Raw genomic sequence first — 24,505 nt, 5'->3', positions numbered from 1 at the left:
CAGAAAGTCACTTAAAACAATCTTTAATGTTTCATACTCTTCTTGGCACTAATAATCTTACAATGATATATGTATGTAATTTTACAATGATCAGTGCAGACAAAGCCTATATATTCCAATTCAGAAATGATAGCAGAAGTGTATACTGTATAATTATATAGACTTCGACTTGTAGTTATATTCTCAGAATAGTGTGACTTTATTTTGCAATGTACTTTCTTTCTCAGATTGTTATGTATTTCTTAGATTGTTGCATGTAGCTCACTATACTATTAAGACTGTCGCTGTTCTTTAATGTAACTTCTGACAAATTAAAGTAACGCAATTGTACTGTGCACACTGTCCTACCAGTAGCAGCGAGACATGTTTGGAAAATGATATAATTATTTCCCACATCGGACAAGCTCATTAACATCCTTTCGATGTATTAAACTCCTTCACTTTGTGTAATAATGTATTATTAATATTATTCTTTGCTTGACATACAGTGGCATAGTAAGGGGGGGAGGGGCGGACCACCCAGTATGGGCTGATGAATTGTTAGTGATTAAAGTGGAATTATTGGAATAGGAGTCAGTTATCTACGTCAATATTAGTATTGAGAAAAAGGCTTGACTACAGTGCTGCTCATAAAATAGTTGTAATACAAGTAGTAGTAATGAAATCTAAAGCCTTATCCCAAAATTCCAAAAAAAATAAAATCCAATGTTTTTGACTATTTTAAAAATTCTGCATTTTTGTGCACAATTTTTATTATGAGGTTGTGAATTGTAAGTGCTTTAAAAGATATTTTTGGAATATAACATCTATGTTAATAATAATGATCAAAAAAATTTTGAAAAAAATGCGTGGCCGCGTGGTGAAATCGGCCATGCTATCGAAGCACTACAAATGGTTATATCACAAAAAGTATAACTCCTAGCTCATTTTAACCTTCATTTTTGGAAAGCCCACCCCTGAAAATGGGGGGATAGATACAAATTTTATGAAGATTGGGCAACTAGGTCCCAAGATATAAGCATTTTTATGCGGCTCATTAAAAAAATCGCCACCTGGTGGTCAAACATTAAAATAGCGATAAAACAAAAACCGCTCAACCAATTTTGACAAAATTTGTGCCAAATAACTCAGAATTTGAAGCATTTTAAACTGTGAAAAAATGGGACAATTCTAAATTTTATGGTTCCATGGCCTGGATGAATTATAATGAAATGACCCACTTGGCTGATTTGGGCGAAGATCTTTATATTTAGAATTTATGCAGAAAGTGGTGGAAAACAGCGCTTTGGAATATGCTGGGAGTTGCAAAAGTGGTCCACACTGGAACCAATTTGAGGTAAAAAAATGCTGATTAAAAGAGTTGCAGTTGAGAAAAAAGTTAAGAGTTACTTAGCATTGTAAGTCAACAGTCAACACTTGAAAGAGTTAGCTTACAACTTTGACCATAATTGTATAATTATTATTATATATACATTCGCCTGAAAGGAATATTAGTAAGTGCAATGTTTGTGACTTGTGAGGTAAAACCCTGGTAGTGAGGTTCTTTTAGCCAGTTCCTTGCTTGGCATTGTGGATTTGTGCATCTCTGCGTACTTGGAAAAACCAAGTACCCTCACTCGCATTGAACACAATAAGACTGCAATTAACAACAGCTTCATTGTTTTGAGACGTAGCTGAGTTGTTAAGAACGGTATACTGGACACCGTAGTACAATTTAGATCAGGGCTACTCAACTAATGTTAGCAAAGGTCCATTTTGACAAGTGGAATATTTTTGCGGTCCGGTGAATATTTCATATGCAACCACGAAAATTAAACAACCAGTAGCCTACGAGCACCAAAACACTTTTCAGGTAGTATGTAACACGACTTGGATTTTTGTCTGACACAAACAAAGAAATAAAAAAGGAAAAAACGTATTGTGTTTCTTTGTAGTGTAGCTGTGTGGATCGCACATCAGAGAAGACGGCAAAGCATTGTGGGGTCTGGGGGGGAAGCCCCCAGCTCCTTGGATAATCACAAAAAATTGCTTTTCCCTAATAGAAATCTGTTTAAAGAGGCCCTAAAATGTGGCAATGAGGTTATTCTTCCATAAGCCCGAGGTCCACCTTCAACACCCAAAAGGTCTGGAATCTGGATTCGGACCGCGGTCTGCCAGTTGAGTAGCCCTGATCTAGATGATGCTTTGATTTCCACTCAAGTCGGAGAAGTCTAATGTTCGATTCCTGCTCAAGACACAGATATACACCACTGATGATCTCAAATACAAATAAGGGTGAAACTCGAGTAGGGCGTCTTTCTTTTTTGTTCGATCAGGGTCTTAATGTCTTATCTTGATCTTCAATCTTCACACCAAAGTATGCCATGTACGATTTTTAACAAAATCTGTAACATTAACACGTTGCCTTGGCAGCGTATATTATTATCCACAAATATAGCAGAAAAGATTAGGGCTATTCTTGCACTTCCATCATCCATGGTCTATTTTAGCTGTGGTACACGTCTACACGACCTAATGACACAATCACTATGCCACAAAACCCGCCAGATGCGAATGACACAAGAGCTGAATGTTGCAAGACCCGAGTGCCGCAGTACATGGATGACGCAAGACTCGGTTATTTCTTGTGTCTGTTGTTGAGGTTGCATTGGTCACAGGTATTGCTTGCAGTGCTACCACGAAAAAGTTAAGTTTATAAATGACATGAGTCATGACTCATGATAGTGTCAAAATTCGCATTTTGTCACTTGCAGCTTTTTGTAGACTGCTGCTAATAGCTAACGCATTGCCATGGTAAGTTTTGTTTTTTAACTTCACTGATACATGGCATGGACCCATTGAGTTGATACATCACGTGTCTTTCAGTGTTAAGCTATAACCATATGCGCCCACTTCTGGGGGGGGGGGGGGGCGCCCCCCATAAATTTATGGTTAAAGGGCAACAAAAATGGCTATTACAAGTGGTGTTTCAAAGATAAAATACTTTGCAAAAGAGATTTTAATCATTTAATCGGACTTAAAGAATGCCGAAAGCGAAAAACAGCCTTTGTTGCTCTTGCCCGCAAAACAGCAGCTGATCGCATGGCTTTTTCTGGAACGTGACTTACTACTGAGATGCACACGGCACGCTCACAGTCACACACTGCTTATCTTCCCGCGTGTGAGGAGCAACTTCAAAGTCAAAACGAGTGGTAACGCAAAAGCAAATGCGAGGTTGAATGTTTATTCTCATTTCACGAGTTATCCAAACGTTTGTTGGATTTTTGGTGACTTCAAACATGAAATCGATTTTAGCAAACTTTATCGAGTTGAAACTACGACACAACGACCAATTACGTGAATACAGCTTAAAGAAAAAATGCGATTTTCAATACTGTTATTTGTGTTTTGCTTCAATAAGCACTGTATTGATGTAAATATTGTGAAAATATATACATCTCATACACTCATCAATATACACTCCTGCACTACCGTGTAGCCTATAGTACTCAAGTATAGGTCGAACCCCTACTTTTGAGCTGAAAATTGGTGATATTTCCTTCTCCCGTGTATAAGTCCAGGAGCTTCTGACACTACCATTCGATGGTTCATCTAAGTATTGGCATTAACATACTGTGAGAAAATTTCAAAGTAGATCGTAGAGTAACTTACCCTGCTGGAATAGTCACGTAACTATTCACGCCAATAATAAGTAAACCATCTAAATTAGACGCGCTATTTTCACCGAGGTCTTGCCGCTGTGAGATTAATTATGATTCAACAGAACGCATTGTTTTGTTTGCAACGTGTGAGAATTAAATCGAAAACCGATAGAAGAAAAGGTGTTCAATGGTCTTGGTCGCAGATATTGCCTGAGAAAACACTTCGCCGTTGTTAATGCTTTAAAGGCAAGTAATTAGCAAAACGAGGTTAATAAAACTGATAGCAGGTTTCCACTCTGCTTGAGAATTGTTGAGATTATGATTTTTTGAGTTTTATTTCGATAACTTCACTTCACTGGTCTTTGTTATTCACTCGCACGAAAAGGAAATGAATCGGCTTGTTTTCCAACTGTTCCCATAATGAGCTAACAATATCAAAATTTTTACGACTAGGCGTACTGCATGCGTAAAAGTAAAACTAATTGTTTCAAGCAGCGGTTCTAATAAATTCGGTTTGTGACCTAGGTTTCAATATAAACAAGACAGTAAGCTTAATCAAAGGCTATTTTAATTGAGTAAAATAGCGTTATGGTTATGACGTCATCACCTTTCTCGCCCCCCCCCCCAAGGTTTTTTGAAAAGTCGGCGCCCAGGCCTCGAAATTCGTTTTTGTTGACGGCGGACAAACGTGTCCAGTCTGAGCAGCTATCTCGGCGGACAAATTAAGTCTCACGGCGGACACACCAGTTTTAGCATCGATCGTCATGCTTAATCACTTTATCTTGATAATTCTTCGCCATTTGAGAACTATAGCTACGGTTTTGAAGGCTTTTAAAAATTTCAGCAAAGTCACTCTGAAGGGCTTTCATCAGACCAACTGCGTGCGCTTGAAGAGTCAAAGCGCCGTGTAGCTGCTCAATACGTCGCATAACTGATTAACTTCTACCGAATGAGGTCGTGTGGCTTCTTGCGCCACAATGCTCTGGGCACGAGTTAGAAAGCTTCTACACTAACGCCACTAGTTTCTGCTGTACAAAGTTTCACAGGCTCTTTTCTTTAAGTTTATTTTTGCGTGTCATGTGAGCGAAAGTGAATTTTCCCAGGACCTTTTCTTTCTTACTGTAATACCAAAACTTAACAAATTTGCTGCATCTTGCTGTAATAGATTACTCGTATATAATATATAGGCTAATCTAATTTTGTAACCAACCTTGCCTTAACAATATTACTCGAAGATCAAAGCGTAAATTGTGATGTAAATCTTGAACAAAGTTGCGCTGATTCGTGCAGAAGTGCCTTTACTCCCATTGTTTCTTAGCGAAGAATTCACCTTTGTTATGCTGATTCAATCGTTGAAGCAACGTAAATATCGAAAGTTTTCCTCCTTGAATGGAAGCTAAGGGATACAGTATTCACATTTTCTAGATGCGCGCTAGAATGTGCGGGAAATTACAGTATATTCTCGGAACAATTGTTCGTGCTATGCAATGACGGTTTGTATCGCCAGTTCTTGTGTTACTTCTCGGCGGACAAATATGACCGATCTAGATGGTACTTCCCGCGGACATCACATGCTGTGACGGCGGACATGTCCGCGGTGTCCGCCGTGAATTTCGAGGCCTGGGCGCTTATGGCTATAACCTATATAAATCATACAAAATGAAAGCACAACAGAAGTAGTAGTACACATAATAAATATAAGATTTCATTTCAAAATTATATAAAATCTTTCTTAAAAATTCCCACATTATTTGGGTAAGCTGTTGATTACGGGTATGAAATTGATTTACAAAGATTTGAATGCGATCGTCCACCCTTTGATATGACTGTCGCTTGTGGGGTGGGTGTTTATAGCCGACCAACATCCGTTTGTGTCCAAAAAAACAAAAGAGTGTAATTGACCACCTGTATTGTTCATAAACCAGTGAGGAAAGAGATTAACAATTAAACTTCACTTGTAGTATTGCAGGGACTGCAGGGCGTGTCAAAAATACTTCAATTTTTCAAGGATTGCGTCATTCATGTTTTGTGTCACTGTCATTCGGGTCTTGCGTCATTCGTGCCTTGCAGCTAGGGATGGGCAAAATAAAAGAGTAAGCTATTGGGCAATTCCAAATGTGACTAACGGGACATTTTGACTGCTTTTGGATGGAATTAAGAAATATGAGATGATGTAAAAACATGAAACCTATGAGATTAGTTATCAGTGACTTGGACCTAAACTTTGCACTATTTGAGAAATTCATGAACTTTTTACTTTTTCAAAAATCTAAAAGTTTGTTGTGAGTAACGGGACAAGGGACAAATCTTAAAAATTGGTGCTGTGAATGCAAATTCAAAAGTCTGCTCATTGACAGCACGAATTCTATTGAAATGCCAGTATTGTGTAGTATAAATATCAAGGAAATGCCAGCATGGTTTAGTTTGGAAATGTCTTAAAGTGTGTGTTAGTATTTACATCATAAATGAAGTGTGTCATTGTGACTAATGGGACATAGCCTTTGTGACTAACGGGACATCCATGTTATTTTCAATATTTTTTTGTTGTTTTCTTGTATTAATCAGTGAACTGAGTAACAATTTTGTAAAACTGAAATGAGTCTTGCACCCCAGGTGAATCACAGAAACATTTCAATGGGTGCCAGTACTTTGGGGCACCACTGCTATGCTACTTCAATGAAATAGTGTACAATATAAATGATTTCTCTTTTTTTTCTCTTAAGTACTTTTTCTCCATTAATTACAACATTGATGCAGTCTTTCACTCCTGGTGATTGTCTTGAGATGTCATCATGCTGATAGAAATTACTTATATATATCCATTTTGTCTATTTCTGTTAGTTTTCTCTTCTTTGGGTTGGTTGTTTTGACTGCAAAGGTTTTTTTGATCATTTCTTCCGAGGCAAGTTTTCGAACAACTGCACGCCTTTTGCTTGGGCTATATAATAGATTTCTTTTCGCACGTGTTACAGCTTTACCGTAGCTTGATCTGCTCCTGAAGGCAGAGTCTGAGGGAGACACTGCAACAGTTTGGGAGGAAGAAGGAGCAGCTGAGTCAGAAATCTTCTTCTGTGCTTCTCGGTATAGAGATTTTCTCCGTCGCTCATACATTCTTTTTGCTTCTACAACCTTATTTTTTTCTATGTTTGACATTTTTTGTATAACTTTATGTTGTTTTGCCCTAAACTTTTTCATTTTTTCTTTCTGTTGCTTCAAGTAATTTTCATAGGTTCCCTTATCTTTCATTTATGGAATCTGTTTCCTTTTTCTTTCAGCAGCAGATTTGGCCATCTTTATTACTGCTCCTGTCTTTTCCATGTTTTTAGATGCCTCTAAAGCTTTTGATAAAATTAATCATCACACTTTGTTTAAAAAAATGATTGAAAGAAGAGTGCCTATGCAATTTGTCCGTTTGTTACAGTATTGGTACAGTCATCAAACTATGCGTGTAAAATGGGGTGGCCACCTCTCTCAGCCTTTTCATGTTTCAAATGGGGTGAGGCAGGGTGAGATTTTGAGTCCATACCTCTTTGCCCTTTATGTTGATGATCTATCCAAAACGCTTAACATGTCTAAAGTGGGTTGCTATGTAGGGAATGCATTGGTAAATCACATTATGTTTGCTGATGACTTTTGCTGCTTTTGTCCCAGCCTTGTTGGTTTACGTGAATTGATTGAAATCTGCCAAGACTTTGCTAAGCAACCTGACATTACATTGAACTGTAGAAAATCCTTTGGGGGGTTATTTAAGCCCAAACATTTCGATCTGTCTGCTTCCCCAAAGATTATTGTTGACCAAGAACCGATTGAGTTTGTTGAAAATGTTAAGTATTTAGGTGTGTATATCACGTCCTCATTATCAGATGACCAGGACATACTGCGACAAGTTAAATCTCTTTAATGTACTGTAAACAAATTAAAAAATAAATATAGCAAATGTTCACAAAGAGTAAAAAATGTGTTGTTTCGCTCTTACTGTACATCTCTTTATGCTTGTCAACTTTGGCACAATTATCGCTGTTTTATGATCAATCGGATAAGAATTGCCTATAATGACTCATTTCGTATTCTACACAATATGCCTCGCTTTACTAGTGCACGTGAATGTCAAGTTAATGCAAATGTTATAACTTTTGATGCTCTATTGCGGAAAACAGTTTATGCCTTTGCGCAACGTTGTTACAAATCTCTCAATTCTCTTATCATAGCATTAATGTCCTCAGACACTTTCTATAAAACGACATTTTTTAAGCACTACAATGATTTGTTGCACATGTCATCCAAGTGACTTCTTACGTCTTGTCTTTTTGTGTTTTGGTTTTAATATGGACAACCTTGTCTGATACAAATAAATAATAATTACAAATTATTTATCATTAACAACAGATCAGGCTTTTTGAGTAGTTATTGGTGTCACTGAAAAGACAATACCTAAAAAACAATTTTTCACCACAACATACCAAACTTTTAGTTTATTGATAATAATCATACAAAAGGTTGTTGTGGTTGTCTACTTTCAGGGAGCAAGTCTTTTAGGCGCAGACAGTTAGGCGCACACTGTGGCGTCTGGATATTTAGGTGCAGAGCACTGTGGTGTCCATTCATTTACGTGCCATTCCTAGTAAAGCCTATTTGACCAGCGCCTAACTGTCTGCGCCTAAAAGACGTGGACCCTACTTTCAGGCTCTACCAGTGCATGATTAATTATCTAGCACACTCCCCAAGCCCTTAAAAGGTGTATTGTTGGTAGTACCTATTTAAAATGCTACCCACAATGCCTCTCTTTATGAGCATGTGGTAGACTTGAGGAAGCATTAGAGGATGAAATAGTGTGTCTGTTTTCAACTTGGACAGCCAGAGCAATTATAATTCAATATGTATATACATTATACAAGTAATTTAGTATTATCTGTATAAACAAGCTATGTATACATTCGTTTTTGTTTTGTTAAAGGACTAGCATGAACCATAACTTGCATTTAATATTACATATCTTCCTTAAATCAAAAAAAGAATTGGTAGTACCAATTACCAATTTGGTACCATTGGACCAGCACCCGCTAAATTCCATATACAGTAGGTAAGCAGCCCTATGGTTCATAACCATATAAAAAATGAGATAAAACATCAACATTGTCATGAAATAAAAGTGTCTTTCAACACCATATAAATATATACCCAAATTGTATTAAAATAGATACTTTCTTATGGCATGAGATTTTGTGACTAACGGGACATATTGTGACTAACGGGACAGCGTGATTAACGGGACAAAACGTTTTTTACTAAAATATAGATACACAGTTAATTTTCTTTAAATTGTGAAAGATGTCTGTACAGTACTGTTGGAGTCTTAACCTGGAGTATGGCATTTGAGAGATTAGACAATTTGGTAAGAAAAAATGTTTTGTGAAAATATGTGACTAACGAGACATTGTCCTCCGGTCTGCCTTAAATTGTCAAAAACAAACCATAAAACTATTTTTACATAACTTCACATAATGTTAATCTTTAGAAGAACAGTAATTTTGTTCAGAAAAACTAATCAGATCACAAATATATGTTGTTCTATGCCAATTGGGGGTTATTTGAAAATTTACTTAAAATACAAATTTTTTTTGTTTCTTCAAGTTACCTCAGTAGATGCACCAAAAACACATATTTTCCAAGGTAAAAACTTGTAAAAACTTTTTTTCATGAAAGTTCAAGGTGTCCACTACAAGTTAAAACCTTTCAGTGTTCTATTTTTTTATTTTTATCTTTTTACCCCTGGAGTACATTTAACGTGGAATTGCCCTATTCTAGAATTATTCTAGAATAATTTTTCGAATTCAAAATTTTGAATACCTATTCTAGAATAATTTTTTTTAATGTCAGAAAATGTCAAAAAGCTTTGTTTTTATTCTGGTTTTATTGAAGACACATAATGGAAAGTGGCAACTAAACGAAAAACAATAGTAACTGCCTAGGAGAGCATGTCTTTGTGGCAGTGAAGAATGTTTAAAGCTTCTAAATGCTCGCCAGTGAGCCGCAATCGCAGTTTTGATGCTGTTAATCCAGCACTCGAGAAGAGTCTCTCTGAGGATGCAGAAGTGGCTAAATACTTCCTTGCAAGATCAAATAACAGGGGGAACTTTTCTTGATTTTTGTTCCACCATTCAATTGCATCGCTATATGGCACTTTAGCCTTAAGGTAGAATCGGTTTTCTACGGCAACTAAAGCTGTTCGTTGTCATGGTTACTTGATGCTGAAGTATTTGTCGCCTCAACACCGGAGCTCAATAGATCATCCATTTCATTGCTGCATTGTTGTGGAAATTATGACACTAGGTGTAGCGGTAGCCTCACCCAGAGTTGAACTGTGCTCCATGTTTTGTATGTACGATAAAAATAGATGCAAATCCACAGCACAACGGACTTCCGACGTCTACAAACCGCACTGGTAAAGAGAGCTGGCTAGCTGTCGTTGAGCCAAATGTAATTAATTGGCAAAAAATTGATAAAACATTTTGGTAGTCTGAAAACTGGATATTTTCATTTCGGTTTGGAAAATTCGATTCGAAATGTCATTTTAATTTGAATAATTAGATATTCGGATTGTAACTATTCGATATTCTATATTGCCCATCCCTACTTGCAGCATTTAGGTCTCTCATCATTCATGTCTTTACACAATTTGTCGACTGCGTAGCTGAGTGGTGAGAACGTCTGCGCAAAGGCTATGCGAAAGGACGTGGGTTCGACATCGCTCCAGAGCCCGCGGCTGTGTCTAGGCAAAGACACTTAATGGCAAGCCAAAATAAGAGGAGTAGCTGACTCGAAGACTATATGTCACTTCGCTGCTTCCTGTCATCTGTAATATCGTATCGGTGATCGCTGTGTTGGCTACTGTATGTTATCGCAATGGGCGCAAATGAAAGCATGATTATTATGTCATAAAACAGTTTGTGTTCGCGTCAACCGGACCGTGGCATTTGGTCATGCATCCTTTTAGCTGTATCAAAGCTCTGTGAAGAGTAAAGATTTAGCTGAATAACTTAGTTTTTATCTAAAATAACACAATTTTAAGATTTTGTGGCCTCTTGCACTAACTATGACCTTAGGCCATTTGACTAGCTAAATACTTTCCAATGCTTCATTTAATACAAATCATGCAAAGTATATTTTACGTCACAGAGGTTAAGATTAAAAAATATATATTAATATAATACACATATGCTTTTATTTAGCATTATATTTGTAGCAGATATGTATTTCTCTCAGCGCTTTACAAAGCAGAGTGTAGGCTAAATGTGACATGATTTTTGGAATCAGCACCCCTGCAAACAGTTCCAAACCTTCAGTACTCAAAAAGCATGTATATACCAGTGTTGTGCACAGCTTTTCAACAAATAAACACAACTGACAATATTAAGGTTCGTGTAACAGAAAAAAATGCTTGTTTTACTTTGCAAGAGATTTGATGATTGACAATTCATTTAAAAATCGGAAACGTCTCTTTGAGGTTCATTATTAAAGTTAGCTTGCAGCACAAAAGCATACAACAATGCATTGCATGACTTACGTCTTTTCGGTGTTCTGTTTAAAGACTCAGGAATGCCTCCTAAATAAAGAGTTTTGCATCCAGTCGGCTTTGAAGTTTTCTGTTTAATCGGTTTATCTACAAAAAATGCATCAATGATAAAAAAGAGTTCCACCATTCAAAGAAGCGAGCTATATCCAATTGTCATTTTGGTGTTTTACATTTTCTATGTCTTTTTTTGTGGGCACCTCTTTCTAATAAACCAGTTTCTCACAATCTACAGCACAGGGTTTTGGATTTCTGGCGTACCTTATCGTTTGGTCCAGGGTAAAAAGGTAAAGGGGGTCCCATACTTGACTCAAGTGTCAGGTATGAGAAGACAAGGTTCTCATTGTACTAAGCCTTCGGCACTAAGGAGAGTAGGGTGGCCAGTTCCTTTCTCTCAGCCGCCTTTACTTCAGCAACTACGCCCACTCAATTTATTACACTCTGGGTAGAGGTGAGTGGTGTTTTTCAACAATCAGTTGAAGCCGGGAGTTGAACCAGGTTTGCATAACTGGAAAGCCAACGCCTTATCCGTCGCGCCATCTCACCGGTCCAGGGTAGGGATGGTTAAAAACGTTTTTTTAGTCATTGCTTTTTTTTTAATTTGGCTGGGCTACTTAACAATTGTTTTCATTTATCATAGGCCTATCATATTTTCATCGGCTAAAAAGAGTACAAGTTTCGACAGCAAGTATTATAAAATACAAGTAGAAGTTTACCCATAAAGACTTTTTTACATCTTTTTGGATAATTATAGAGTAGACCTAGCCTATGCAGCAAAAGTTACAGCAAAAAAAAACAGACACAAAAAAAAAACAGAAGACAAATTTATTTGTTGCTCACAAGCCGATTTGTTACAATTGTGTGATAAAATAAAAATGTGACAAATTAAGCAGTAGCTGCAGGTAGCCATGCCTTAACCCTTTTCAGGAAGAAAGGATCAGCTTTAACAAAATCATAAAATTACTTGCACGAAATATGATTGAAGTTGCACAGTGTACACAGCCGTTAACGAGATGCTAAAAACGGACTCAACTAAAAGGCTGCTTTTTTATACCATTGTGACTGCATCATTGATAAAATTCATTCTACATTTGCACCTACATACAGTAAGTTGTAAGTATCCACACCACGATATATTTTGCAGTAGGCTATATGTTATGCACAGTGCATTTTGGGTATTTTTTTTTTGCCAAACAGTTGAGTTGGTAATCTGCAACGTCTACAAGTGGTGACACAATATAAAATAGATCTGGGAAAAACAACAATTTTTTGTAAAAGTGTGAGAACCTTAAAACGTAAATATGGCAAACTCTTTTGCAATTTTTTTGCTGTTTTATCATATTGTTTTATTTCTTTTTGATTTTCTCATATTTTTTGCTTTGTCACAATTTTTCTTTTTCATAAATTTGTTGATCAGATCTCCTCAAATAAGATAATTTCCTCACAAGTGGATTTGCAGCTCCGCTCGCACTCATTGGGTAGGCACATAAACATAAAAATTTTTGGTAAGACAAATGGGTCATTCCCTTATACAGGGTCATCAATAATTGACATTGCAACTTTTAACAATCGTATTTAACAAATGGAAGACAATTTTAGAGTATATAATAAACAATTAAACATATAGGCCTAACATTATTGTCAAATAAACATTTAGGAAAAACAAGTTTACTCAAGATGTGTCTGACAGTTGAGTCGATAACAAGTCAGAGATACTTTGAAAAGGACCTGCCCTGCAAGAGTCACAAATAAATCTTCAAGGTATCTAAGTCCATTCTTTTTTTAGACTAGCTTTCAGCGCTTCCAAACTTTTGTGGTGTTTAGTCAAAACCTTGCTCTCCAGGTAAGACCAGATGCCAAAATCTAGGGGCAGGGCTGCGGTTTTTGCCTTTTTCGGTGACGAGGTCACTCGACACGCACCATCACTATTCGACAAACGCCGTGCCTTACGAAAAAAAAAAAAGGAAAAAAAAACTGAGAGAGGACTAAACGTCGTCAGGTCGAGGAACATTCGGGGGGGCATCACGTGATGCAATCATAAGAGTGCTGACTTACGTAAACTTTCTTGCGCCAGGTACTTCAAAGCAAGGTCTAAAAGTGACGCTTCACACGAGAAACTCCCAAGGCGTCAGCGCCGCCATTTTGAACACTGCGGGAGAATGCTTTGATCTAAGTTCCAACGCCTGGCATCAAACATTTCGCCACACACGTTTTGTGCTATTCGACACAACGGGTTTCTTTTATAGATAAAATAACCAAAGTAGGCTGCTTTAATTGTCAACGTGTTTGCAAGTTTGTATTTATGTCTGACTTATGCACTTGTTGTTCCAAGCTTGCAGAAATGTTTTGCAATGTGAATAAGGAATAGTAGACAGATAAACACGGTTGCAACTTGACTTCCATCCACTAAAAGGGTTTCTGTGATTACGTAACTTTGGGCGATTTTGCATTTGCATTCACAAAAGCACACAACCCAGCTGGCAAAACCCGTCGTTTTTACATTGATTCAACGTCTGCAGACGTTGAATCGAAACAACGAGAAGCAAAAAATATACTAGAGTAGTCTATCACGAGTCACAACCGCACTGTTTCATTTGTAGTGATGTAATAATACCAAAAGTAGCGATACGCACACTGTTACGTTAAATAACTCAGGGGGAAAAGTAAGTTAATTTTGGGTTGATTCAACGTTCGAGTCAGCACAAATCTATTTAATTTTCCTGGCGGGCTACATTGCGTACCCAGACAGCAAAAATCATCATTTTTACATTGATTCAACGTTTACAGACGTGAAGTCAATGCAAAAATAACGAATTTTGCTGCCTGCGTAACAATGCCCAAGAAGAAATTTACGTTTGTTTTACATTAATTCGACATCTAGCGACTTTGAATTATCATAAAATAACGTTAATTGTTCTTTCTAATTCCGATTTGTTTCCGTCATAAAATTTTTTACAAATTTTGCAAAATACCACACTAACTTTTCCTTCTGTTTGATAATCTATAGCAGGTAAATTCCACTTTTTAACTGTATCTTCTTTCACGATGATTTATATTCGCAACGACACCGGTAAACAATAAGCATTCAATGAAAGAATAACATTTGCGTAACAATTAAGCCAGTGTTCATAAGGTTGCAAACTTTTTACAGTTCACAAGAGCATTGTCAGCGCATAAAATAGCTTGCGTGATGCTCTGGGCTACCGCCGTGTGGCACGCGATGAAGAAGCGCATAAAATTTCGTTTGATTAAATATTAAAGCATACGGCAATTGTCGCAGCAATCCAAGGTGTGTTGATTTGGCGACGGCAATGTTTTTGCCGTCGCAGATGGAATCACTCAACCAGCGTGCGATTAAAAACTTAAAGTAAGTGACTCTGATACCACACAACTTGTGCGGTAACTCGCGGCCAAACGCTTATAATCTGACTCTTGTGACGTCATATTACTATTCGACAAACAAGCGTAGAATTTTTGGTCGTTCGACAAGAAAGAAAAAATCGCAGCCCTGTCTAGGGGGTTCAGGTCTGGGGATGGAGAAGGCCATTCTTCCTTGGAAATAAAGAACGGCACATTGGCTGAAATCCAGTTTTGCGTTCTCTTAGCTCCATGTGAAGGGGCAGAATCTTGCTGAAATGACCAATTACGTTTTTGAAGTTTTTTGCCCAAGGCAACATTGAATCCTCAAGAATATCATTTCGGTAGTTTTCTTGGTTCAACTTCACTCCTTGGTCCAAAAAAATCAATGGACTCCTTCCTAATTTGTTGACTGCGCTTACACCATCACTGATGCCGCCCCGTAATTCTGACTGATTACCCGAGGTTCCATGTCACAATCTCTTGACCAAACACGATCATTCTGACTGTTAAAATGATGCTGGACATCAAATTTCTTCTCATCGCCAAACACAAGGTTTGGCAGCTGCCTCCTCCTTCAATGCGTGAGAGCAGAATTCTGGCTCTGGAGAAGCGTTTCTCAATGGTATTGGCCGGAATGGCCCGATTCGGTGAGTCCGATTCGGTGAGTTCCCTATTCGGTGAGAGCCTTTTTCGGTGAGAGCCCTATTCGGTGAGTTTTTTTTTTAAATTATTGCGTGCCGTAGCCTAATTATCATTGCCGTTATAGGGTTAGGGGATAGGGGTTAGGGGTTAGGGTTTAGGGTTTCGGGGGTTAGGGTTTTGGGGGTTAGGGGTTTGGGGGTTAAGGTTTGGGGGGTTTTGGGGGTTGGGGTTTGCGGTTTTGGGGGGTTGGGGGTTTTTAGGGGGTTGGGGGTTTTTGGGGGGTTGGGTTTTTGGGGGGTTGGGGTTTTGGTTTTTTTTTGGGGGGTTGGGGTTTTGGGGGGTTGGGGTTTTGGGGGTCTTTGGGGGGTTGGGGTTTTTGGGGGTTGGGGTTTTTGGGGGTTTGGGTTTTGAGGGTTTTTTGGGGGTTTTGGGTTTTTTTGGGAGTTTTGGGGTTTTTGGGGGTTTGGGTTTTTGGGGTTTGGGTTTTTGGGTTTGGGGGTTTGGGGTTAGGGGTTTTAATTAGGCTAGGGTACCCGATAATTTTCAAAAAAAAATTCAAAAAAATCACCGAATAGGGCTCTCACCGAAAAAGGCCCTCACCGAAAAAGGCTCTCACCGAATCGGACTCACCGAATAGTAGCAGACCCGGTATTGGCATTAGCAACTGTTTCTTCATGTGTTTGAATGGGCTCATCTTCAAATCCTTCTTGAGAACTGTGAACATGGTTCCATAGGCCATGTTTGCCTCCTTTGCCAGTTTTTGAATTGGATCTCTTGTAACGTTAATTATTGATGACCCTGTTATTCAACCAATTTCAAGAAATTTGAAAACCCTCATTTTTCATTTGTTTTTGGATATTTTGAAGACATACAAAGATCTGATCAAAAACATATTTTAAATCTTTTCAAAAATGAGGTTGAAAATAAAAAATAAAAGGATTTTAAAAATGAGGTCAAAAACATAAAAAAATGCTTAGTGTCTTTTGTAAGAGTTCTTGAACAAAAATTGGTTCACCCAACTTTAAATACCCCCAATTTGCTCATGATTTAACATTTTTTGGTCTGGCAACTTGCAATAGTCTTACACATGCTTGGTCTCACTGGAGCTAAAATATCTTTTATGGTTGCAGCACTCAAATGATGTTGTTTGTGGGCACCCAGCAAACATCGTCTCTTGTTGGCAAGTGGAATGTTGTTCTGGAGTCACATGGAGGAGCTATAAATTTGATTTTGAGTTTCCCAATTTGAGTGTTGTTGACTACTATGCCAATATTCCAGTGTTCACCGTACATTGCAGCTATATAATACTGAAGCTTTAGTATTGATAATTGTGATGTTGTCTGAAAGGAGTGGAGCTGTCCACTTACTTTGTCATCTTCAACCGTTCTTTTAAAAGCTATTATACCAAGTTGAAGGGGTGAAAAAAAAATGTGTGTACCAGGTATTGTGTGTCCTATCTTGTACCGTGTTTGCAGATTTTGTCGAGTTTCTTCTAACTCATTTATAGACAAAAACAAAAATTTGATTTTTGGATTGATTTTTAAAAAAAACTAAATGCTTGTTCTGCTGTTGTAATTTGATTATCTCAAATTCTGGTTAAACTTTCGTATGTGTTAATTTTCTTTTTACTTTTCCATGTACTCCATTACAAGCAGACTTGTCATGAGTCACAACCAATAGATGAAAATTACTTGCATAAATCTCGACATACACTCGAGTATATACAATGTTGTGAATTTACCAAACTTCTTCCAAGGACTATGTATGCTGTTATCAAGTACTCATAAAATATTGAATTAAAAATATCTCAAAAAGTAGGACCGATTCTAAAAAAACTAAAGACGTATTCGGATTCAGCGTCCTAAAAGTACCTTAAAAAAGTTAAAACATCCCAAGTGTCAAAAACTTTTTTGTTGGGTTGTGTGATACTAATTACTGGGGTAGTCTTGAAAGTAAAATTCCTCATTATGTAAAAAACACCCTTAAAAGATAGTTTAGCTCCAGTGAATTCAAGCATTTGAGACTAGCCTATTGCAAGTTGCCAGACAAAAAAATGTTTAATTATGAGCAAAACGGGGACATTTGAAATTGGGTGCTCCAATTTTTGTTCAAGACCACTTAGAAAGAAAACTAAGCATTTTTTGGTGTTTTGACCTCATTATTGAAATCCTTGGCCCCAAAAACATACAATTAGACTTTTTGTTCAGAAAACTTGAGTCAAAAATGTAGATTTGAGGCTAATTTTGTAAAACACAAAAGTGGGCAGTAGCGTCACTAGTGGCAAAAATAAAAAAATTTAATATGTGATTACACAAGTACCAAATAAGATAGAGAAAAATTTAAAATATCTTTTTGATCATTTCTTTGTATCTTCAACTTATCCAAAAACAAAACTGAGAGGTGAAGGTGTTCTACTGTTCAGCGTTCACTATTGGTTGAATTATAATGAATGACTCAAATGAATCGTTGGACCAATCTGGAGTTACAGGAGCAGCGTTTCAACCAATCAGAAAGTTCAAGCCTAAATGCAGCCGGCGGCCATGGCCGCTAAGTAGTGCTCGAATAACCGCCGGTGCTACCTGCTCAGTCGGCCATTCTGGCCGCCGGATTTTTCTAGCTAATTATTCAATTTCACAATAAAATGATCGTGGATTAACTGTCAAAAATATGTAGTATCAAAGAGTGACGCAGAATTAGGTCAGAGAGTCATAATCACCACTGTTGTATTGTGGGAGTACATTTGCTATTGTATGGAAAATATCCAGCTGCGATCACCAGCGCTGTAAGTCTTGTTTGTAATTCCCAACGTTCATTTTAACCAAGTGTTAATCCGAAGTGCTAATTTACATTGGCTGGCAATATTGTCGTTTTTATGTCCATTCAATGTTGTCGAACATTGAATCGTTGTTAAAAAAGAGAACTACGTAGAAAACAAAATTCGTCATTTTTACCCTGATTTAACGAATGTAAACATAGAATCAATGTGAAAATAACAGATTTTGTTGTCTGGGTAGGTTAGTTGACATCCGAAAGGAAAACACTTGTCTTCATAGTTGAGAAATGTTCCCACTGTGGGTTAGTGACTTCACACCCTCAATGGTGATATCATAACGGTATAAATGGTCAGGTTTTATGAAAGGCGGTATGCAGTTAAAACAATTTATTGAGCAGCGAGAAGTTGAAACAATTTAGTGTCGTTAGATGGTGCCGCAATACCGGATTACAATCCCGATAAAGCAGTTATTGCGTGGTAAAACGATTCTATTGCAGGACGTCGCCCAGACTTCAACAACACTAAGTGATCATTTTGGCCATGTTGCAAGTTAATTCTATTTACTTGTGCTTTCATTATTTGTATTTTGGTCTCCAAGCACGCAGATTTGGCCGCCGAGAAGGAGCTCTCGGTAGGCCACGATGGCCGCCGAAAAAAAACACGAGTTTTAAGGCCTGAAGTTACAGGCAAAACAGAGAAAAAATGCAAACATTTCTGACAGAAAGTAAAATCAGTGAACGTTCTACCGTAGCCAGCGTGGTCCAGTGGGTTAAGACTAGGGAATACATTTCGATGACGTGGGTTTGATTCCAACTCTAGTCATAACTCTTTTTTCTTCTGTAATTACCAAACAAAGTTCAAAGTAGGATCAACTCTCTCTGGCTGAATGGCAGAGGGGTCACAATTGGACGGTAGTTACTGAAACATATATATTATGTTTTGATTGGTTGGCAGTGTCTTACAGGGAATTGTCATGTTCAAGTGGCTACCCAGTACCCATTCATCGCTGACCTCCATTCAGGTACTTATGACGATCACAATGCAATGTAGTATGTTTCAATGAACGTCTAGGATTATGTAGAGCAACAGATCAAAAAGGTACGCCAAAGTTTTTTTGAAAATCTAGGAATGAGCCTGGTGCATGTATTGATGAATGTTTTCATGGTGATGTGCAATTGTGCATTATTAGTTGAATTATAATTTACCAATTCCGAGTCTTGGAGGAAACATGACGCAATCAGAAAAATATAAAGTTCCATCCTCATCACCATCTCTGTCTACAGGCTCACGAGGGGAAAATTCTGATCCTTGTCTTTCCGAAAATCGGGACCTTGATCGTTTCTACAAAGAACAACACAATAGTTTAAATTGAGTGACAACAATAAAAATGAGCATTGCATCTGTTCTCTCCCCAATGTTGTTCAACATCTACATTTATGACCTTCCAAATACTTCCTCTAATAAATACGCATACGCAGATGACCTGGCTATTCTTTATTCTCACCGCAAATGGGAAACAGTGCAGAACACCTTGACTAAGGATATGGACATTTTATCTTCCTATCTGCACCAATGGCGCCTCAAGCTGAGTGAAGCGAAGACCGTGACTTCTGTCTTCCACCTATGTAATAGAGAGTCAAACAGGAAAATTAACATCAAAAATAACGGCCGAACACTTCCTTTCGAAGCCACACCCACATACCTTGGAGTTCGACTTGATCGGTCCCTGACATACCGCAAACACCTAGAACACTTACGCGGAAAAGTGACAGCTCGCACTGCTCTCATGAAACGTCTTGCTGGTACAAGGTGGGGTGCTAGCCCCTCAGTGCTGAGAACAAGTGGTTTAGCCTTAGTCTACGCCCCTGCTGAATACTGTGCTGCTACTTGGTGCAGAAGTGCCCATACTGACCTTGTCGATGTACCAATCAACAACTGCCTGCGAACTGTCACAGGTTGCCTCCGCCCAACTCCAACTGACTGTTTGCCTGTCCTTGCAAGCATTGAGCCAGCTGCACTACGGCACCAACGTGCTGTTCTTTCCCTGAGCCGTAAAGCCCTAAACCCTGGCCATCCGCTACACACAACCACGCTGAGATATCCACCAAAGCAGCGGCTAAAATCAAGAAAGCCATTTGTACGGCGGTACGCGCTGCACAAGACCTTCTGGCAGCCTCTGGCGGAAGCCCTAGCAAACAGTGGTGCCACGCGGCGTGGTGTGAACAATGGTCAAGCAGCACGTCCCCACTTCGCCAAGTATTCAGATCCCCGTCCGAAAACCAGCTGGGACATGACCTCTCTAGACTTGCCTCATCAAGGCGTAACCGTTTGCTCACTGGTGTTGGACGCTATGGTGCAGACATGTTGCGCTGGGGCTTGGCAGAGAGTGCTGCTTGTGAGTGTGGCGAAATGCAGACGGCAGCCCACATTATCAAGGATTGCCGGCTATACAGACCACCCCATGGTATGGAAGGCCTAATTTCCATCGATGACGACACCAGGCAGTGGCTAACCAACGGATGCCCTGACATATAGCGACAACACGAGAGAAGAAGAAGAAGCATTGCAAATTCAATATAAATCCAGAAAACAACTAAAAAAAATTGATGTCTAAGAGTTTCAACTGCTATATTCCTGTGCACACTTTCTTGTGTAATTTTTGAGATGATGCAAACTGAATGAGAAAGTTCACCAGGCAATTCAATACCATAACATATTTTCTGATATGAACTAAGATAAAGTAACATAAGGTGTTTCAGGTGATAGTTTGCGTTTATTCTGACGTTTTGTCAACCAGGCAAAACTGCCTTCTTTAGGGGGCTGCCTGGATTTAACAACATGGTTGTGATCTGCAGCGGCCTAAACGCAAGAAAAAATTCAGATAATTAGCATGACAGAACAGAGCCATATTGCTGTCAAACAACTTTTCATTGTGCGAGCCTCTTGGGGCAAGGGTCTGTCCTTTTACCACTCCAAATTCACAATGTTTGCGGACTACACTGGAAGACTATTATAGAGAAGCCAGTCTTTGGTTTCACCATCAAAGACATGGAGATCTTGCATTATATTAGATGGCTTGAAGATGGTACAATTGTTGATGATGTGGATTGCGGTCTGTTCAATTCACATTCACAAGAAAAGAAAGAGGTTATTCCCCATTGATGCATGGCTAAGTGTAAAAACCGGACGCCTGTACAAAGATGGTTGAGGTGCACCTACGGCTGTCTCTGTGGTGTCAGGCTTTTGGGACAGGTGTGGGGAACAAACAAATGGAGTCTAAAGTCTGATAATACTGCCAATAAAAATGCTATTGCATTTCATTTCTTTCAGGTAAAGTTTGTGTGAACAAGTGGAAAAGGTTGCTGATCACTACCCTTGCAAATACTATTTACCGATATAGTATACAATGACAAAAAGAACATAGCTTCAAAAACTATGGTTCCTCTGTAAACATGCACAAATGTTGTAGAACAATGGTTAAACCCTAATACAGACATTAACTAATCCCCATACACAAACCATTTTATCATTAAGATTTTCATATCCCAAACTCTGAGATACAATAATAGGACAATCTGATTCGAATATTGGCATATATATAAAGACGAAATCGGCTTAGCAATGAGCATGCATCTGCAACCTATTTCGACCCCTAAAACAATCGAGAAAAAATACAACAGAGCCAAAGTCGCTGATCGGAGTTGTACCGTAGCAAACATTTCAATATTTTTCCTTCAAGAGAAAAAATACAGAAACGCCAAAGTCGCTGATTGTAGTTGTCATTGCCGGAACAGTTGACCACGCTAAGTATCTTAAAATAATAGTTGATAAACCGAATTTCGGGTTAGGGTTAATGTACCTACTCAGTTACGCCTCTATGCGGCTGCATTGACACTGTCTGCTTTGTAAAGCGTTGAGGAGCAACGCATTTTGCGATGGATACAGCACAATATAAAAACAAGCATTATTATTATAAACTAAACCTCACTTTTGGGTTAAGGTTAGAGTTATCAAAATAAGATGGTAGCGGTGTAGCCCCTCCATTACAAGCTGCCACACTGAAATGATCTATCCACTTTCAACATTTTCATATTTTACTTTCAACATTTTTAGACACAATTACAAAGAAAAAAATCACACTTATTTTGTGGTCTAGGCCATCAAAATTGAATGATTACAGCAAGAGGAGAATTTTAAAATGTTTGCGGGAACTCTGATCGGCGACATCGGCTTTGATCTATTTTTTCTCTTGATCTTTTCAGGGACCAAAATACCTAGGTTGCATCCAATGTACACTGTACAGTGTATCAAAACATGCACAAATAAAGCAAAGAATTTACAAAGTGGCCGTTTTCTTGCTGGATACAATAAAAAAAAACATTTTTTTGTAGCAGGTGATGCCAGAATGAAGACTAAGCAGTGTCATACAGTGACCACTTTTTGGAGTGTTCACTTTTTTCAGCCAGCTCTAAACACACACTAGGTTTGTAGTTTGTTCAATAGCTGTTCAGATCATATATATCAAAACAAACTGATGTGATATGATAGAAAAGTTACTGTGCAAATCAAGCATGTGTTTAAAGCTTTTTAAAAATTTTAAACACCCAAAAAAATGGTTACCATACGCTATTGGGATGAAAGTTATCGTACAACAAGGGTTAGGATTTTTTTCTCTAATTGGAACTTCAAGATTTTCCAAATTTCAAGTTTTTGTTTTCAACACCTCACATTTTTTCAAATTGTAGTAAAATCTCTTATTTGGCAACACAACGGCAGGAAAAATAGCAACTACCAAGAATTTAATAACATTGTTCACAAACATACTGGCGGTGGTGGTGAGACGTCATGTCTGGGCGTGAAAGCAGTGTACTGTCTACTGTCAGGTGAAAGCTGACGAGAAAAAGAACCATATGGTGAATAGGACCGACGGCGTTCCATGTTATAACCAAATTTAGGGAAAATGAATGTCTCAATAACTATATTGCAATATGGTCTAAGCTAAATTTACTTTCTATCTCTTTGAAATAATAGTCTTGAGAATCTAAACTGCCACAGTGTGATCACTTAATTTGAAATCACAGCAAAACTCCCGGTTTCTGTTTCATTTCGATAAATGGCAATTTTTTTTTCTTTATTTGAAGTGTTGCCAGATGTTCTCGGGTTATTAACAAAAGTGCCAAAATGCAGTATTCCAGTCCAATAGTTGTATGGTAAATATTTTAGCCTTTCGTTCCTACTTTCTCTGTTTTGTCATTTAGCAACTTCAGCTGTTGTGTTAGTCTCGAATGACCACAAAAACCTCAGTTATCGCTCACGTAGCAGTCCTTGCGTCGCCCAACGGCAGGTACGTGCACAGTGCTGCGTAATTACCATTGCGTGGCGTCTCAGGGCATAACATGTATTATACCTTTACACTACATCTCCGCCCAAGCATCGAGGTACTGTAAAGACATCACACAGAAACAGGTGTATAACCACACATTGCAAATACAGTACAATAAACAGAATAAGTTTTCACACGGTTCATGGGAGGATAATAGGGTACGGTATTAAATAAGATCAGTTAAGCTTCTGTGAGCCAGTCTCATTTATACAAGTCAAACAATCATGAAACTTCGCGGAACGTTGTCAACTTTCCTATCGTAAGACACTTTCAAGGAAATATGGTAAATTAAAACAATATGCACTAGTAAGACACAACTATAGTCCTACATTATCTCCCTCCCAAAAAAACACATGACGTAAGCAGTTAATATGACAAGCGTTCAGGTGGTTTTGAGATCCTGCCGGATCTCGTTCTTGTAGATTGGACGTCGCTGGTCTCTGTATTTGCTTCGTTGTTAACTAATTGATTGTCAATGGAATGAGAGATTTCACATTTCACGCTAGGCCTACTACTTATATCAAATTCACCAGCCTGTGGTATTTTTACCAATGCTCTGCGGTTTCTACGAACTGTTGTTCCTTGATTGGTGTCTATGATGTATGACCGTTTGGCGTCATACTCGTTTCTCACGACCCTCTTCTGCGTGGCACTGCTGTCTCTAACAAACACCTCATCACCTGGATGGAGGGTGGGTAGCGGTCTCGCTCCATGGTGACGGTCAAAGTCTTTTTTTTGTTTGATTTGATCCTCAAGGTCAAGCTTGCGGACAAGTGCAAAATCTGGCCAATTTGGCAGCAAGTTGTCGGGAAAACATGGAAGTTTTGTCCGGAGCTTGCGGCCCATCATCAACTCTGATGGAGAAAATCCATTCCTCAATGGCGTCGAACGATAAGCCAACATTGCCAAGTACGGATCTTTGCATTTGTCGAGAAAGGTCTTCATGGTTCTGACGGCTCTTTCGGCTTCGCCATTAGATTGTGGATATCTAGGACTAGACGTAACATGAGTTATGCTAAAATCTTCTACAAAGTTTGAAAAGTCTCGGCTTTTATACTGCGGGCCGTTGTCAGAAACTAGTATCTCGGGAATGCCATAACGAGAAAACATAGACTTCATGTGATTAATGATGGAAG

The 24,505-nt window shown here is 38.4% G+C and overlaps 1 protein-coding gene across 1 annotated transcript in view; it reads right to left on the bottom strand.

Moving 5' to 3' along the window:
- Nucleotides 1-22,924, bottom strand: part of LOC145788428 (uncharacterized) — a 53,544-nt gene extending 30,620 nt beyond the window's left edge. The window contains exons 1-3 of the mRNA XM_082600194.1: nucleotides 22,811-22,924; nucleotides 19,192-19,327; nucleotides 11,206-11,301 (exon numbers count right to left, since the gene is read on the bottom strand). Coding sequence (XP_082456320.1) covers nucleotides 11,206-11,301; nucleotides 19,192-19,327; nucleotides 22,811-22,924 — 346 coding nt within the window. The remainder of the gene's footprint in view (nucleotides 1-11,205; nucleotides 11,302-19,191; nucleotides 19,328-22,810) is intronic.
- Nucleotides 22,925-24,505: the final 1,581 nt, after the last annotated feature.

The sequence above is a fragment of the Aplidium turbinatum genome, chromosome 2, assembly GCF_918807975.1.
Source record: "Aplidium turbinatum chromosome 2, kaAplTurb1.1, whole genome shotgun sequence".
NCBI lineage: Eukaryota > Metazoa > Chordata > Ascidiacea > Aplousobranchia > Polyclinidae > Aplidium > Aplidium turbinatum.
This window is presented reverse-complemented; position numbering and strand designations above follow the sequence as displayed.